The sequence below is a fragment of the Capricornis sumatraensis genome, chromosome 17, assembly GCF_032405125.1.
Source record: "Capricornis sumatraensis isolate serow.1 chromosome 17, serow.2, whole genome shotgun sequence".
Lineage (NCBI taxonomy): Eukaryota > Metazoa > Chordata > Mammalia > Artiodactyla > Bovidae > Capricornis > Capricornis sumatraensis.
In genome coordinates this window covers 21,559,412-21,577,166 of record NC_091085.1, presented here as the reverse complement: position 1 = coordinate 21,577,166, position 17,755 = coordinate 21,559,412, and the positions used below count along the sequence as shown (strand labels likewise).

At 44.6% G+C, this 17,755-nt stretch overlaps 1 protein-coding gene across 1 annotated transcript in view; it reads right to left on the bottom strand.

The window, feature by feature from the left end:
- Positions 1 to 17,169, bottom strand: part of FREM3 (FRAS1 related extracellular matrix 3) — a 100,613-nt gene extending 83,444 nt beyond the window's left edge. The window contains exons 1-2 of the mRNA XM_068990220.1: positions 11,991 to 17,169; positions 10,358 to 10,447 (exon numbers count right to left, since the gene is read on the bottom strand). Of these exons, the coding sequence (XP_068846321.1) occupies positions 10,358 to 10,447; positions 11,991 to 17,169 (5,269 nt within the window). The remainder of the gene's footprint in view (positions 1 to 10,357; positions 10,448 to 11,990) is intronic.
- Between the last annotated feature and the right edge of the window lie 586 nt (positions 17,170 to 17,755).

The window sequence follows — 17,755 nt, the reverse complement described above, 5'->3', positions numbered from 1 at the left end:
CTATTAATTATTATTCTTTAACCATGTACATGCATTTATTTTTTTTTAAATATTGATAAGATATCTGAGGAATTATAAGCACTTACATGTTTTTAGATTAGGTATGCTACAAATGCTTATGTGTTCATGTATTTTAATGCAAAATTTTAGACTGAAAGCTTTCAGTTGTATGTATAATTAACAATGCTAAAAACAAGGCTGTGGTAGTGTGTCATTAAGGTTGTTTGTTAACAATATGTTCTTTATCATTCTCCCATTCATTGAATGGGTTCCCCAATATGACTCAGTCCTGGGTATTGTAAAAAGGTGTTGCCACTTCTAAAATGATTAATTTGTAGTAGAAACAAACCAAAAAATTACCAGCAGCAACAGTCAGACTCCAACCCTGTCCTCCAACAGAAAAAGGAAGTGAGGCTGAGGGGGGACTCTGAAGAGCTTTTGAGGTGATCTAAAGCTCAGCATTGAGAAAACGAAGATCATGGCATCCAGTCCCATCATTTCATGGGAAGTAGATGGGGAAACAGTGGAAACAGTGTCAAACTTTATTTTTTGGGGCTCCAAAATCACTGCAGATGGTGACTGCAGCCATGAAATTAAAAGACGCTTACTCCTTGGAGGAAAAGTTATGACCAACCTAGACAGCATATTCAAAAGCAGAGACATTACTTTGCCGACCAAGGTCTGTCTAGTCAAGGCTATGGTTTTTCCTGTGGTCATGTATGGATGTGAGAGTTGGACTGTGAAGAACGCTGAGAGCCGAAGAATTGATGCTTTTGAACTGTGGTGTTGGAGAAGATTCTTGAGAATTCCTTGGACTGCAAGGAGATCCAACCAGTCCATTCTGAAGATCAGCCCTGGGATTTCTTTGGAAGGACTGATGCTGAAGTTGAAGCTCCAGTACTTTGGCCACCACATGCGAAGAGTTGACTGATTGGAAAAGACTCTGATGCTGGGAGGGATTGGGGGCAGAAGGAGAAGGGGATGACAGAGGATGTGATGGCTGAATGGCATCACTGACTCAATGGACGTGAGTCTGAGTGAACTCTGGGAGTTGGTGATGGACAGGGAGGCCTGGCGTGCTGCGATTCATGGGGTCGCAAAGAGTCGGACACGACTGAACGACTGAACTGAACTGAACTGAAAGGTAAATAAGTAATGCTCAAAATTCTCCAAGTCAGGCTTCAGCAATAAGTGAACTGTGAACTTCCAGATGTTCAAGCTGGTTTTAGAAAAGGCAGAGGAACCAGAGATTAAGTTGCCAACACCCACTGGATCATTGAAAAAGCAAGAGAGTTCCAGAAAAACATCTATTTCTGCTTTATTGACTATGCCAAAGCCTTTGACTGTGTGGATCACAATAAACTGTGGAAAATTCTGAAAGAGATGGGTACCAGACCACCTGACCTGCCTCTTGAGAAACCTATGCAGGTCAGGAAGCAACAGTGGGAACTGGACATGGAACAACAGACTGGTTCCAAATAGGAAAAGGAGTACGTCAAGGCTGTATATTGTCACCCTGCTTATTTAACTTGTATGCAGAGTACATCATGAGAAACACTGGGCTGGAAGAAGCACAAGCTGGAATCAAGATTGCAGGGAGAAATATCAAAAATCTCAGATACGCAGATGACACTACCCTTATGGCAGAAAGTGAAGAGGAACTCAAAAGCCTCTTGATCAAAATGAAAGAGGAGAGTGAAAAAGTTGGCTTAAAGCTCAACATTCAGAAAACGAAGATCATGGCATCCAGTCCCATCACTTCATGGGAAATAGATGGGGAAACAGTGGAAACAGTGTCAAACTTTATTTTTTTGGGCTCCAAAATCACTGCAGATGGTGACTGCAGCCATGAAATTAAAAGACGCTTACTCCTTGGAAGAAAAGTTATGACCAACCTAGATGGTATATTCAAAAGCAGAGACATTACTTTGCCAACAAAGGTCCGTCTAGTCAAGGCTATGGATTTTCCAGTAGTCATGTATGGATGTGAGAGCTGGATTGTGAAGAAAGCTGAACACCAAAGAACTGATGCTTTTGAACTGTGGTGTTGGAGAAGACTCTTGAGAATTCCTTGGGCTGCAAGGAGATCCAACCAGTCCATTCTAAAAGAGATCAGTCCTGGGTGTTCTTTGGAAGGAATGATGCTGAAGCTGAAACTCCAGTACTTTGGCCACTTCTTGCAAAGAGTTAACTCATGGAAAAGACTCTGATGCTGGGAGGGGCTGGGGGCAGGAGGAGAAGGGGATGACAGAGGATGAGATGGCTGGATGGCATCACCAACTTGATGGACATGAGTTTGGGTGAACTCCGGGAGTTGGTGCGGGACAGGGAGGCCTGGCATGCTGCGATTGATGAGGTCGCAAAGAACTGGACACGACTGAATGACTGAACTGAGCTGAACTGAAAGATAAATAGGAAGTACCTTTTCTATCTTTCTATAGGGAATCAATGGTCTAACCTATAAGGTAAAAGAATCTAAAACATATACATATATATGTAAGTAAGTAAGTAAGTGTTAGTCACTCAGTCATGCCTGACTCTTTGTGACCCCATGAAATGCAGCCCACCAGGCTCCTCTATCCATGAGATTTTTCCCGGTAAGGATACTGGAGTGGGTTGCCAGTTCCTTCTCCAGGGGATCTTTCCAACCCAGGGATCGAACCAGGGTTTCCTGCACTGTAGGAAGATTCTTTACTGACTGAGCTACAAGAGAAGCCATATATAAATATATATATGTATTTTTAATATATTTTTATGTATAAAAATATATATAAATGAATTATTTTCCTGTACACCTAAAACTAATACATTGTAAATCAACTACAATAAAAAAAAATCAATGGTGTCAGTATAAAACAAAAATGAACAAAATCTAATTGAATCACGAGTGACACAAAGGAAGTTATCTAGCGTATAGATCCTGTGATAGCTGATACAAATTATATTTACACCAAATCAGCAAACTTGGCCCTGTGTGGCTGTATATTTCACAGCTCTGAACAGATTCTTCCAGAGACTGGCTCTGCTGAATGTGGGAACACTGGTAGTGAGCTCCCTCTGCCCCTCTAGCTGTCTTCTCTGTTCCTCTGCTCCTGCCTTGCTTGTTGATCACCCAAGGGCTGGCAACTCATTTTTGGCCACCTTTTGCAAAGGAATTAAAGAAACAGCCAAGAAAGACTCATGAAGGAAAGAGTCAGCAAGCCTAACTGTTGATTACTTTCTGCCTGAGAAGCATCTGCCCTGATTCTCTTTTGTTTGAATTTTTGAATTCTTTGCATTATTAACTGGGACATTTTTGAATCATTTATAAGCCAGTATCACATGGTTAGCCACTTAAATCTATATTATTGAACCAGATGGTTCTGATGTATTCAAGAGTGCACTTTTGTTAAGTGGAAATTGAGTTTTTCGGATAATAATCATGGTCATTGCAAAAGCATTTACCCAAGAAAATGTAAGGGAAAATCAAAAGAAAATAAAAATGACTTACAATCAATCATTGCCGTTGTAAACCATTTTGACATCTTTCTATCTATGTTTTAGACGTTTTCATGGTTATGTAGTATATAAATGTATTTTATATGAAAATGTAACATCCTTTATGACTTTACACTATTTTCCACTGGGGTTTCTTCATTTAATGATAAATATAGATTTATTATGACATCATCTTGAACGCCTGCAAAATGTCTTTTAGTCTTACTGCAGTTCTGACTTCTGCTATGTGTATTATAAGTAGCTGTAGACACACATTGGGCTTCCCTGGTAGCTCAGACGGTAAAGCGTCTGCCTACAATGCGGGAAACCCAGGTTCGATCCCTGGGTCATATCCCGTTGTTACATTGCCTTTTGAAATCTCATGGATTTGAGTTCCTTATCTGCTTATTTTAACCTATGTCTTCTGCATTCTGTAACTTTTTCTGCTTTTAACTCCTACTCACTTTTTCCTGCTACTTTTATTTAAAATAAAATTACACTTGTTTGGGAAATAAGAGTAAACAGACTCTAAGAAAAGGCTTCTTTGAATCAGGTGTGAAAATTTCAGGCCAAAGATTTTGATAATTTGACTACTCAGTGACATTTCTGCCTTGCTTTCGAATGTTTCAGTGGATTTTAGAGAGGTTAAAGTTGTAAATAAATGTGATATTACCTTAATTGTATGTTAGACAGATATACTGGATTTATGATTAGTTGTATTATTATTCCCCAAAGCCCTTTTTATCTGTTATTATGTATTTTATTTTCACACTTGCTTGAAAAATCAGCTCATTGAAACAGAAAATTAGTACTCATGTGAACCATGAGACAAGTATCAGGTCAAATTCAAATATTAAAATGCATAGTGTTGATCAAATTGTCTTTAAATACTGAATAATTTAAATTAAGAGAAAAATGAAATAATCTGTTTTTGGTCTTATGAACACAATTAAATATTCACAGTACATCCTCAAACTGAAATTGCCTCACTGCCATATAGCTATTCAGTTTGACTTATTAGGAAGAATTGACTTGGATCCTCTGATGCTTTCTTTCTCTGAATCCTTTAACTCCTCAAGCTCATTTCCTCATCTTAAAATTTGAAATAACAATTCCCATCTCACAGGTTGTGGTGAGGATCAAATGGAATAACATTTGTGAAACACTCTGTAGAAATATTATTGTTGTGATTTAGTAACTAAGTCGTGTCCAGCTCTTTTGTGACCCCATGGTCTGTAGCCCACCAGGCTCCTCTGTCCATGGGGTTTTCCACGCAAGAATACTGGAGTGGGTTGCCATTTCCTTCTCCAGGGGATCTTCTTGACCCATGGATCGAACCTGCATCTCCTGCTTGGAAGACAAATTCTTTACCACTGAGCCGCCTGGGAAGTGTAGAAATATTAAGTCATATATAAATTTAAGGTAATATTATTCTATTGCAAGTGGAAAAGACCATTCATCATTATGTATAGCAGAGTTATGCAAAACTTCAACATAAATCTGTGAATGTAATAACTTTGGGAGAGGATGATAAATGAACATGACACTTTGCTTAACTGGCACAGTTCCGAGCTTTAGAAATCTAAAATGTATTTCCCATTTACCAGTGGCTTTCACGACAACCTTGAACATAATGAAATTTCCCATCGATGTTACAAAGTAGATGGCGATTTTATACTGAAATAATCTTAGGCTGGATAATTCAGAACTTCAGAAATTGATGGAATCTACAAATTAGGTACATTGTAAAAAATTTTTGCTTGACTTCCCAGTTTATCTGTGTACCCAAGTATAGTTACGTTCATAAATACGTGAAAGGAAAGAAAAAAAGAAAATTCAAATTTATTAGGGAATAATAATGCTAGGCCTTATATTTTCGATATATGCTACTTCATTTGATTATAGCAGAGCAGAAGGGAAAAGGCACAACCGAGAGGGAAAACAAGGCGAGAACAGGCATGACAGTCCTGTGTAAAGCCGCCTAGCGTGTAGTGGGAAAGACAAGAACGGTGGGTTTAAGTTACTTCCTCTTTTTCCTCAGCCCCTTAGCGAACTTCCAAATATGAAGTCAGTTTAGAAGTGGGCAGAGAAAAAGAGATAAAAAACCAAGGTTTCCAGGCAGCACCCCAATAAAGAAATTTACCCTAATAGTATAAAATTTGACCTTCTATAATCAAGTGATCTAAATATAGATTTCTAGGAATAAATGATTAAAATTCTCTTTATGTAGAAGAGAAATACAAACTTTGTATTTCTAAAGATAGTTCTAAGGATAATAATATTTATTGAGTGCTTGCTATGTGCCAGGGGTTCTTAAGTGCCTGATGTGTGTTGATTCCCAGAATGCTTGTGGTAGGCAGAATAATGGTCCTCTAAAGATGCCTGGGCTTCCCAGGAGGCGCTAGTGGCAAAGAACCCACCTGCCAATGTAGGAGACACGAGATGTGGGTTCCATCCCTGGGTTGGGAAGACTCCCTGGAGGAGGGCATGGCAACCCACTCCAGTATTCTTGCCTGGAGAATCGCATGGACAGAGGAGCCTGGCGGGCTACAGTCCATCAGTTCAGTTCAGTTCAGTCGCTCAGTCGTGTCTGACTCTTTGCGACCCCATGAATCACAGCACGCCAAGCCTCCCTGTCCATCACCAACTTCCGGAGTTCACTCAGACTCGCAATCATCGAGTCAGTGATGCCATCCAGCAATCTCATCCTCGGTCGTCCCCTTCTCCTCCTGCCCCCAATCCCTCCCAGCATCAGAGTCTTTTCCAATGAGTCAACTCTTCGCATGAGGTGGCCAAAGTACTGGAGTTTCAGCTTTAGCATCATTCCACAGTTCATAGGGTCAAAAAATGTCAGACATGACTGAAGCGACTTAGCACAAAAATGTCCATATCTTTATCTCTGGACTCTGTGAATAAGTTATACTACATGGTAACAAGAACTTTGAGGATATGATTAAATTCAGAATTTTGAGATGAGGGAAATTTGGCTGAATTACACAAGTGAAACGAATGTAAATCACAAGCGTTCTTGTAAGTGAAAGAATGAGGCAGAAAGTCACTGTGAAGCACCTTGAGAAAGACCCAGCTGCTTCCAGCTTCAAAGTTGGAGGCAGAGAACAGCCTTTAGAAGCTAGAAAGGGCAAGGAAATGGATTCTCCCCTAGAAGCTCCGTAAAGAAATACATCTTTATCCAAACCTTGATTTTAGCTCAGTAAAAGTCATGTTGGATTTCTGACCTGCTAATCTATAAGATGATAAATTTGCATTGCTGAAAGCCACTAATTTTGTGATAATTTGTTATAGGAGCAATAGGAAACAAATAATATCCTCATAGTTATCCTATGAGGCAATTGCTATAATTACCTCTGGTTCACAGATGAGGAAACCAAAGCAGAGTTTCTCAAAGATACACAACCATTAAGCAGTGAAGCCGAGATTTGAATCCAGATAGTCTATGGGGTCACACAGATTCGGACACGACTGAAGCGACTTAGCAGCAGCAGCAGCCTGGTTTCAGAGCCTATGAGCTGGAAGCCTTCCTGTTTTCCTGCCTTCAGTCTTGGGGTTTCAATAAATTGCAACGCTAGGGTCATCTTGCCAGTACTTCCACCTGTAAGACTCTGGTGCAAGGTCTTACATGGACAGGCCTACTGCATAGTCCTGGAGGCAAGGTGCAATCTTCTAATGGCTCCAACATTGTTGCCGCAAATAACAACAAAGTCTGTTTCCAACCCTGTAGTGAAAAATACATCCCTGGAAGAGTGTCCACCCCAAATTCCTTAATAACCGGAAGCAGTACTTTATGCCAGTGCCACATGTCATTAGGAAAGACGATTATCAATAGGTCACATTGTGTTCACTGTAGCACTATTTACAATAGCCAAGAAAGCAACCTAAATGTCCATCAACATAGGAATGGGTAGAGAAGATACCGTGCATATATACAATGGAGTACTACTCAGCTATAAAAATGAATTAAATAATGCCATTTGCAGCAACATAGATGGATCTAGAGTTTGTCATACGAAGTGAAGTAAGTCATAAAGAGAAAGACAAATACCATACGATGTCAGCTGTAGGTGGAATCTAAAATATGACACAAAGGAACCTATCTGCAAAGCAGAAACAGACTCACAGACACAGAAAACAAATGCATGGTTACCAAAGGGGAAGCAGGGGAGGGATAAAAGAGGAGCTGTGGATTGACAGGTATACAGCACACATATGAAAAAGGTTAGCAGCAAGAACCTTCTGTATAGCACAGGGAACTATACTCAATATCCTGGGATAAACCATAATGGAAAAGAATAAAAAAGGATATATGTATATATTTATATAACTGGATCACTTTGCCGTACAGTAGAAATTAATACAGCCTTATAAATCAATTATACTTCGATAAAATAGAACAAAATAGACCAGGCGCAAGTTTCATTAAGCATTCCATTTGGGAAATACCTTAAAAAGTGGGGAAATTTTAAAAAGAAAAAACGATTAAGTTGGCTATTATAAAGATAGACAGTCATGAACTTTTAAAATAGCAAATACAAAAAAGTTTAGAGTGAGTCTTTCGTCAGCATTTGTAAGCTATTCCAAGAATGTTCCACATAGATAGACATGGATTTTAGCTCCATGTATAGTACTTAGAAAACAATTAAAAGCATCCACTGAATTAAATGACTGTTAAACAAATAAATATTAAAAATATTTAACTAGCTTATGGACATGCATACGCTTCAAGATCCAACTATGAGCAAGCATGTCCTCAAATGTTCTGGAATTTGTTTGGCCATTCTGACCACTTGAATTTATAAGGTGCTTCTTTGCCAGGTTAGGCAGTGCTGTGTGCCCTGTTCTCTGACTTCTGCTCATGATTTCAGTTTCTCAAAACAACGGCAGCATAGCATTAGTGGTTAAAAGCTCTGGCTTTGGAATCTGTGAGATCTGGGTTTAATTCCAGTTCACCTTCAGATGACTTCAGGCAAGTTATTCAGCCTCAGTGTCTTCATGTAAAAATGGGCCTACTAACATTTGCTTTTTATTTTGCAGTGACTGGCCCACAAAAGCACTCAACAATGGTAGCTATATAAAATTCACATTATTACCATCACTGATTGACTCTTGTCTCTGATGTTGCCCAGAAAGCACAGTGTCCAAGTTAGATGTACATCTTTTCATACCATCCTCAAAAACAGAAAAAAAAAAAATCATTATAAACCATCTGAATCTTATAAGTGTTTACTTTAGTGAATCAGTTGAGAAGGCTTAAATTCATCCTCATGTTTGTAGTAATTTTGATTTTTGAGAACTTAGGGAAAGAAGGAAAGGTCTGTTAAATTCTAAGTGAAAAGATGGAGAGGAGGGATCAGTGGTTGCCACTGTGGTCAGTCTCATCAGAAACAGAGAATGTAACCAACTCTTATTATGCATCTGCTGTGAGCCAAGTATGGCCTTTCCAGGTGGCTCAGTGCTAAAGAATCCGCCTGACAAGAAGGAGATATAAGTTCAATCCCTGGGTTGAGAAGATCCCTTGGAGAAGGAAATGGCAACCCACTCCATTGTCTTTGCCTGGGAAATCCCATGGACAGAGGAGTCTGGTGGGCTATAGCCCATAGGGTTGCAAAGAGTTGGACATGACTTAGCGACTGAACAACAACAACGTGAGTCAAGTGCTTTACGTACATTATCTCGTGACCCTTTGGAAGAGGTAAGAAGACCGTCATTTTAGAGATGAGGGAAATGAACCACAGAAAGGACAAGGTAACCTGTTCAAGGTCACAGGGGGCCAACTGGGATTCAAACTCGGTATACCGTATTGTCTCTCATCGAAGACTGTTTTTCCGTAAATACAGTCCTGACTGATTGCACATGATTCAGGCAGAAAATTCATGTTATTTACTGAGAATGAGTAATGATTTATACAGAAAAAGGTTATAGAGTGGCAAGTGGTACATGGACATAATTTCTGCAATTATCCTGTCTTACTGCAAAATGATTGCTCTTGACCACATAATCAGCACATCCCTGGCTGAGTAAAGAAAATGCCTTCTGTTAACTAGCTGCTGCCCAGTATGCTACTTTGAAGACAGAGTACCTTCACAGAGGCACAGCATAGATAGGCATGTTTTTAAATGAAAGCTATCCTGTGGGCCAGTCATTCACCCCGTCTAGGACTATTACACTTCTAAGATCAAGGAGTCACTAAGACTCAGTACTGGGGCTAAAATGCCTAACAACATCTAATGATCGATTTTTAGGTTTATTTATTTTCATTTTTTCTTTTATTTAGTGGAGTATAGTTGCTTTACAATATTGTGTTAATTTCTGCTGTACAGCAAAGTGAATCAGCTGTTCATATACACATATCTGCTCCCTCTTTAACCTCCTTCTCACCCCCACCCCCATCCTACTCATCTGGGTCATCATAGAGCACGTAGCTGAGCTCCCCAAGCTATACAGCAGCTTCCTACCAGCTCTCTGTTTTAGACATGGTAGTGTATATATGTCAATGCTAGTCTTTCAATTCATCCCAACCTCCCCTTCTGTAGATGTGTTTTAGTTTTAGAGTAAGACAAACTACCAGCTACATTCTCAGATCCTCTTGAAGAGGAAATTTACTTGCCTATAGGATGTCACACATAACCTTGGTCAGGTAAAATACTTCATATTAATTACTGAAACTTTTCATTGCTTTCCCTTCCTAAAAAGTGATTTGTCAAGGATGCTTTGACAGAAGACTACAAATAAAACCAAAAGAATTCATTTGGCGATAGTATGACATTACTGATTGTGATTACTATGTACATGGTTTAATTCTTTTCCATCTCATACTGACTTTACTTAACCACGACTGCCAGGTATGGTCTCAATACTGACTTACCATTGTCTTCGGCAGAGAAGTAGAAGATGTCTTTAGCTGCCTTGCTGCCTTCATTCAAGATGTAGTAGATCCTCATCTCATCAATGTCAGCTGGTAAAAGAGCAAGCATCGCATACACGCCGTGTTGGCACACAGAAAATGAGTATGATGGGAACTTCAGTGTTTTTTATAGGGCCTGAAAATACTACAATTAGTAAATTTAAAAATGATTGAACACACATCTAACTTTTTTAAAAATAATAAGGTTACTAAGAATTTAAAGTTGCAATAGCAAAAAAACGGACCCTTATAATTTAAAATTCTGTAACTGTGCTACTCTGTGTATGATCTCTGGGATGACGAGATGGGCATCCAAGAAGGATGCCCAGGTTCTACCTATGCACACGTCACAATACCATGGTCCTCTACAGACAGCTTAATCCAGCTGGTGTTAGGCCTTCTATCCAAGGTTGAAATACTCGGATACTCATGACCTATTTGTTGAAACGAATTTAAACAAGAATAACTATTGCATCCTCAGTAAAAAGGAAATAAGAATAAAATCATGACGTTTTTCTATTGCCCATTCTTTTGGATATCTGAGAATGTGTCAGTTGGGTCTATACTTGTGTTTTTGTATTGCTAATACTAGTATTTTCAAGACAATTTGCATTTTGGGGTATTCGTTTGCAAGAACAATTTTTATAGAACCTGATATGATTTCACTTGGTTTAGAAGCAATTCTGAAAATGTAAAGAAACTGCTTTTTAAACAACCTTCTTTAGTTTTACTCTAAAATTGCATCCAGCTTTATGTGTATTGGATGTGTAAAATTCCATGTATCTCTTCACATCTCATGCATAGAGCTACATGGAAAAGTTGCATGACCATGTGAAGAGCAGTCAAAGGTACCAGTGTCTTATGGCCTGGGAAGCCAGAGGGACCTGCCTTTAGCTCACCATTAGCAGTAACAACAAATATAAAAGAAAAATGATCATTAAAACATATACTCCCATAGTTAGGCAAACTTCTGTGCATGCGTTTGTGTTCAGTTGCTCAGTCCTGTCAGACTCTTTGCTATGGACTATAGCCTGACAAGCCTCTCTGCCCATGGGATTTCCCAGGCAGAATACTGGGTTGCCATTTCCAAGTGGCCCTAGGCAACCTTAGTTCTATGCATTTTCTAGATACAGAAGTTGAATTTGAATAGTACAATAAAATGTGCAGTGTAATTTTTATATCTGAAATCAAGACACCAAACCACTATCTTCAGAAATCCAGACTTACTGGTAAACTATGCAAGTGATTCCTAGGTATGTTATTCTTTACTTAAAATTCAAACTTAAACTGATCTTTTCAAAATCATTGTAATCTTATAATATTTCAGAAGCAGAAGCTGTCCACCTATATTTGGCAGTTTTAATATGTAACTACAAACCTGATTGAATGAGAGAACCAGTTTAAAGAGCATGCCGATGAAACAGCTGATAACGGATTTGTTGCCTTTGTTTGTTAATTTCTCATTCCATTGTATTTCATTAGAATTAGAATCTTTCTGCTAAAGGACTGAGGTCAGGACAATTTCATGCAGAGCTGGGAGATCTTATCTACTTAAGGAGCAGGAGAAAGGCATCAGGGGACACTGTGTACTAACCTTGCGTAAAAACTCGCGTGCTCTCATTTCCAAGGCCAGTGTTGATAATGAAGCCATGCACGGGTCCTCTGGTTACTTTATACTTATGGAGCCTGTGGGAACTGCCCCAATCCTCTGTCTTCAGAGACCTGCTGGTAATCAGCAAGCCCACATGTCCAGGGTGAAGCTGCTTCAAGGCCAGGGCATCTCTGTTAAAGGCAGTCTGGGAGAACCTGCTGTCTAGGGAGTTTCTTATGTGGATCCACATTACCTGAGGTCTGTGTGTCTCCACAGCAGTGTTTGGGAAGACATAGAAATCAGCATGAGTGCCATCTGTCACAGTCAAGGAGAAACTATCGTCAGTTGTCTCACTGCCATCGTGCCAGTAGCAAACCCAGTTCTCGTTCAGGTCCCGTTGGGTGAAGGTGGTCACAGGACGACTGCCATTATACACAATCCTGCCATGGATGGGGGCCTGGGTGACGGTAAAGAGGAGGAGGTCGTCCGGGGTATCCTGGTCTTCCGCTGTCAACTCAAAGGGAGTGATGCATTTTCTTTCCCCTTCTTGCAGTATCAGTTTATGGATGGTCATGATAGGTTTCTTATTATTCACATCCGTGATGAAGATCCTGAAGGTCTGAAACACGGGATTACGCTCACCAGTCTCTTGAAGCTCAAAGCTGTCCATCTTTATCTCATCATTTGAAGTGCGAATATAGACTATCTTGTTGCCAGCCAACTGCCGCTGAGTGAAAGAGGTAATGGGCTCCCCAGGGTGGTCAGAGATTTCCAAGTGCCCCAGGCGAGGAGCCTGTGTGATGCTAAAGTGCAGCTGTTCATCAAAGCTGCTGATGTCACTGGTGTTTAGCAGATCGGTGGTGAGGGTCACTCTGCCACCTTCTGTCAAGGTGACCCCTTTGCTAACCACCTCAGGGAAGAAGACCCTGTCTAAGCTGCCAATGGTGATGTTGAAATAGCAGTCTAGCAAAGTGTTAATCCCATCAGTCACATCAAACTTGATAAGGTCATGAAGTCCTTGGCTTGTGTGGGTGTAACAGATGAGGCCTCGGTCAATCTCACCCTGGGTGAAGTTCATTCCCAGGGTGAGGTTGTTCCTCACCTCCCCTCTGGGTTTTCCCAGTCGCTGTAGAAGCCCTTGTTGAGGCCCAGAGCGGAGGATAAAACTGAGGCTCTTATCATCTGAGTCAAGATCTGTGGCTTTGAGGACCCGATTGGTGATGAGCTCAGTGTGTCCAGTCTCTACTTCCAGCCCATTGTTGATGGTCAGCCGAGGGGTTTCATCGTCCACCAGGATCACCACAATGGGTACTGTCCTGTGGGTGGTGTGCTTGCCGTCACTCAGCCAGACCTCAAAACTGTCCTCTGTGGTCTCAGAGTCATCGTGCTCATATACAACAGTGGAGGCCTCCTGAATCTCCTGTAAGGTGAAGCTACGGATGGGCTGGCTCTCTGTGGCCAGCTGCTGTATAATTCGTCCATGCCGAGGGAGGGCTGTGAGCTGAAAGTGAAGCTCGTTTGGTGGCAGGTCAGCATCGGCTCCATCGAGCAGTGGGGTGTCTATGACGATGCTCATTCCCTCTAGTACCACAAACTCACGGGCAAAAAGTTCAGGCTGCTCATCATTGGTGGGTAAGATCATTATAGGAAAGAAGACATTTGGGGAGAAGTTGATGCCGTCAGAGCAATAAAAGGTGAATTGATCTTTTTGTGGTTCTACCCCCTTGTGGATACTCTGTACATAGTTGATATGTCTTAGCTGGACATCTCTGATGGAGAAAGCGCTGATGGGATAACCAGCCCGGGTCTCTTCTGATCCAGGAGCTGGTGTCATATTTTCCAGGTAGCCAGAGACTGGCTGACCAGTTACTGTGCAGAGAATTTCATCTTGGGGAGTGTCCACATCTTCAATGCTGAGATGTTGTAAGGTCAAGGCACTCTTCCCACCTTCATGGACAACGTAAGGCTCCCTGACCAAGACCCTGGGGGCCACATTGTTGACGGGCAGCACAACCACCTGAACCTGCACCTCTTCCACTGTGCTATCTCCCATCATCCGCTGATGAGAATCCTTGGAGAGGGCAAGCCTGAAGGCATCATGCTGCTTCTGGAATCCAACTTCACCTCCTGTGTGGACATAGACTACTGTCCCACTGGTGAGGTCCTCTTGGGTGAACCGTTCTGTGAGTAAACCATTCACAAGAAGAGTGCCCAATTTGGGGCTATCTTTCACAGTGAAAGAGAGCATCAAGTCGCCCGTGCCCTTTAGACCATGGATGATGTCCATGGTGATCTCAGTGGCTGTATTTTCTAGTACATCTATGGACACATCTAATAATGCACTACCTATAATAGCGGTCCTGGGACTTTTGTCAGCTGCTGCGGGATGCACAGAAATCTGGACAGTGATGGGTATGTGATGCACCTTGTCACTTACCTCCAGATGGAAAGTATCACTGCTGGCCTTGTTTCTGCGGTTCTGGTAAGAGATACTCCCATTAACAATATCAGCTTGCGTGAAATATTCCCCTGGGACCATACATTTTTTTAAGTACTGCAAATGTCCATGTTGGGGACCCCAAACTAATATGAAGACAATCTGGTGGATGTCTGTATCAGGGTCTGAAACGTGGAGCTCATTACTGCTGAGGCTGAAACTCTCTCCTTCTAAGACAGTAAAGCCTCTGTTGGTGACTTGGGGAGGCTGGTTGTCCACAGGCTTCAGGAATAATGTGAATGTGCCAGGTACACTGTTGCTTGCAGCATCCTCTACCTGGTAGGTGAACTTCACAATCCGTGGTACAATACCCAGCTTCTTTGTGGGGGGCTGGTAGGCAACTTCATGGTGATTTACCTGGGCCTGGGTGAAGTGCACAATGGGTGTGTCTGGTGAATCAGTGAGCACAATTTCTCCAGCCCGGACTTGGTGGTTGCCATCTGTGTCAGTAGGGGGCATCAGCAGGGTGTACCACAGGTGCTGGTCATCTGAGTCCCGGTCAATATATTGGAGGAATTTCTTCCGGAAGTGAGTGAGCTGGTATTGCTGCACGGTCATTTCTAGGGTAGTTCCTGGAAACAGCTCTGGACTCTGCAGATCCACTGGTTGGACTCTGATGGTGAAGAAATGTTGCTTGGATAGATTGGGTGGGTCATGGTCATCCTGCACATGGAAAGTTATCTGGGCCATTATGGATTGAGAGCCAAGGGGTCCAAGATGGCGGTAGAAGAGTCTCCCTTCCACTATGTCTTGTTGAAGCCACTCAGTCACCACCTTCTCATAAAGTCCTTCCTTGCCCACGTAATACCAGCCCTCATCTTCAGGAGCCCGAGGTGGTTCCGATTGCCGCAGCAGTATCTCCCCCAGATGCTGCCTTGAGCTGGAGGAACTGGGAGCCAGATCCCCCCCTCTTTCTTCCTCTTCTTCCAGAGGCTGGTCCTCCAGCACAAAGTGGATGGTCGAGTCCTCAGAGTCAATATCCATTGCACTCAGGACAAAGGGGGAGATCTGGACCGCCTGCCCTTCTGTCACCGAGAGCCCGGCGTTGGCAGTGACCATTGGTGGTTCATCATCAACAGGGATGATGGTGAGAGGGAAGAGGAATTCCACCTGGTGGTGCCCATCCTCCATCCGGAAGACGATGTTGTCGCTGTAGGTGTTGCTGCCATCATGCTGGTACACCACTCGCCCTGCTGCCAGGTCTGTTGGCGTGAAATGCTTGCACCCTGCTGGCGCCCCAAGCACGACCAGCTGCCCATGTCTCAAGCCCCTGATGGCAGATACTTTCACCTCTCCCAGGTGATCACTATCACTGATCTGAAGGCTGTTGGCGCTGGAGAGGGGCCTTGACTGACCTTCAAAAAGTAGTAGTCCCCGGTCATAGCTAGCCACCGGGGCCAGGGTGTTCAGGGGTTTCACAACCACCATAAAGGCAAAGGGGTCTGAGGTGGCACCATCTGTGTCCACCACCTCCATCTCCAGTTGGAAGAGGTGCTCTGCATCCAATTTCTCCGTTGGGGGCTGATAAGCAATTTTCAGTTCCTGCAGCTCCCGCTGGCTGAAGAAGGACACTGGAAGGCCCAGGGGATCGTCAGTGCTGACCACGTAGCCCTGGTGCCCCGGCGTGGTGATGGGAGCACTGAGAATGTTGAAGACCAGGTCATCGGCATTAGACTCCTTGTCCTCCGCAGCCAGGGCGTCGGGCGTTAGGGCCGTCAGCAGGAACTGATGGACCTCCAGCATCATCGGAGCTGTGAGGCTGGGCCTGGGCGCCGTGTTCTCGGATCCCTCGAGGATCCTCACCAGCAGCTGGAAATGTTCTCGGAGCAGCAACTCCCCTGATTCAGCTCCTGGGTCCCCTGGCCCTAGCAGCTCCGCCACCATGGGCACATAGTCCCGGTTGGGCGAGGGGGTGGGGGAGGTGTGCTGGTAGCGCACCCCAGCCCGGATAAAAGCCTCACAGTCTATGGCCTTGGCCCTGGGGAGAGGGGCCCCCGCGGCATCCACCAAACGCCCATACTTGGGCAGTGGGCCGCCCTCGTCGGGAACAAGGGTGAGCCGGCACCTGCGCGTGGCCGCGGTCCCGGGCTCCGGGGAAGCAAAGGCCAGCACTCGCCTGTCAATGGCGTGGCTCCAGCCGCGCAGCTCCTCCACCGCCAAAGGCCGGTTGCGCGTCACCAGCTTCAGTCGGTGGAAGACCACGTCCACCGCGAGCACGAAGGGCAGCGCGAGCGTGGAAGTCCCGGCGTCGTAGCGCAGCTGCAGCCTCACCCGCGCGCGTCCGGGGCTGCGGGCGCCCCAGTGAGTGTACCGGACCTGGCGGGGCCCGAAGGCGCAGGGGAAGCGGCGCGGGGAGAGCGCGCCGTGGCGCGGCGGCAGGGCGTCCAACACCGTCACCTCGCACCGGTCCCCCGGCTGCACTCGAATCACCAGATCCCGGAGCGGGTCGAGCCAAAGCGAGCGGCCCACGGGTACCCGGAGCCCGGGGTTGGCGAGCAGGATGTTGGGGCCGTCGGGGCTGCTGCGGCCGAGGGCGCCCCAGGTGGGCAGGTAGGGCGCCCGAGGGGGCTCAGCCTCAGGCGAGGGTGTCTGTCCCTGTAGGGCAGGGCAGCTCAGGAGCAGGTAGGCGAGCGCGGCGGCAAGCTGCCGGGGCGTCCCAGCAGGGCGCGGAGAAATGCCAGCCATGGGACCCTGGCGCTGGGCTGCCTGGAGGGTATCCTGATATCCTGTCTTCAGAGTGGCCCGTTCAGCAGCAGGAGCAGGCGGTGCAGACGGTAGCTGCTATCCACTCTGGAGCGGGCGAGCGGACTCAACAAGAGCCAGGGGCTGCGCTTCAGCTGCGGCAGGTAAAAGCAGCGGGGGGTGGATAGGGGCGTGCGGGTGGGAAGGTGGGGGGAAGCGGCGCAGCCACGGTGCCCCTCCCCCTCTCCAGTCTGTCCACTGCAGGCGCCAGTTGCCCAGATGTGCCCCAGCGCTCGGAGACCTAGGAGCGTGCAGGAGCACTCCCCTCTGCCCCTTGGTACCTTTACCCAGGGTATCTTACCTACCTTCGATCCTGGAGGGGTGGCCGGCCACCGTGCAACCCTGGGCTGCCTGCCTCGGACCAGTCGATCTGGATACTCTCCTCCCCGGCCGGCTGAACGGGATTGTCCTCCAGGGCCCGAGACGGTGACCATCGGGTCAATTCTGCTCGTGTGAGACACTGCGCTCCAGCGGTCCGTTCACCCAGGCAACGGTCTTTCTGAGAGTGGGAAGAAACCATTCCTCTTCC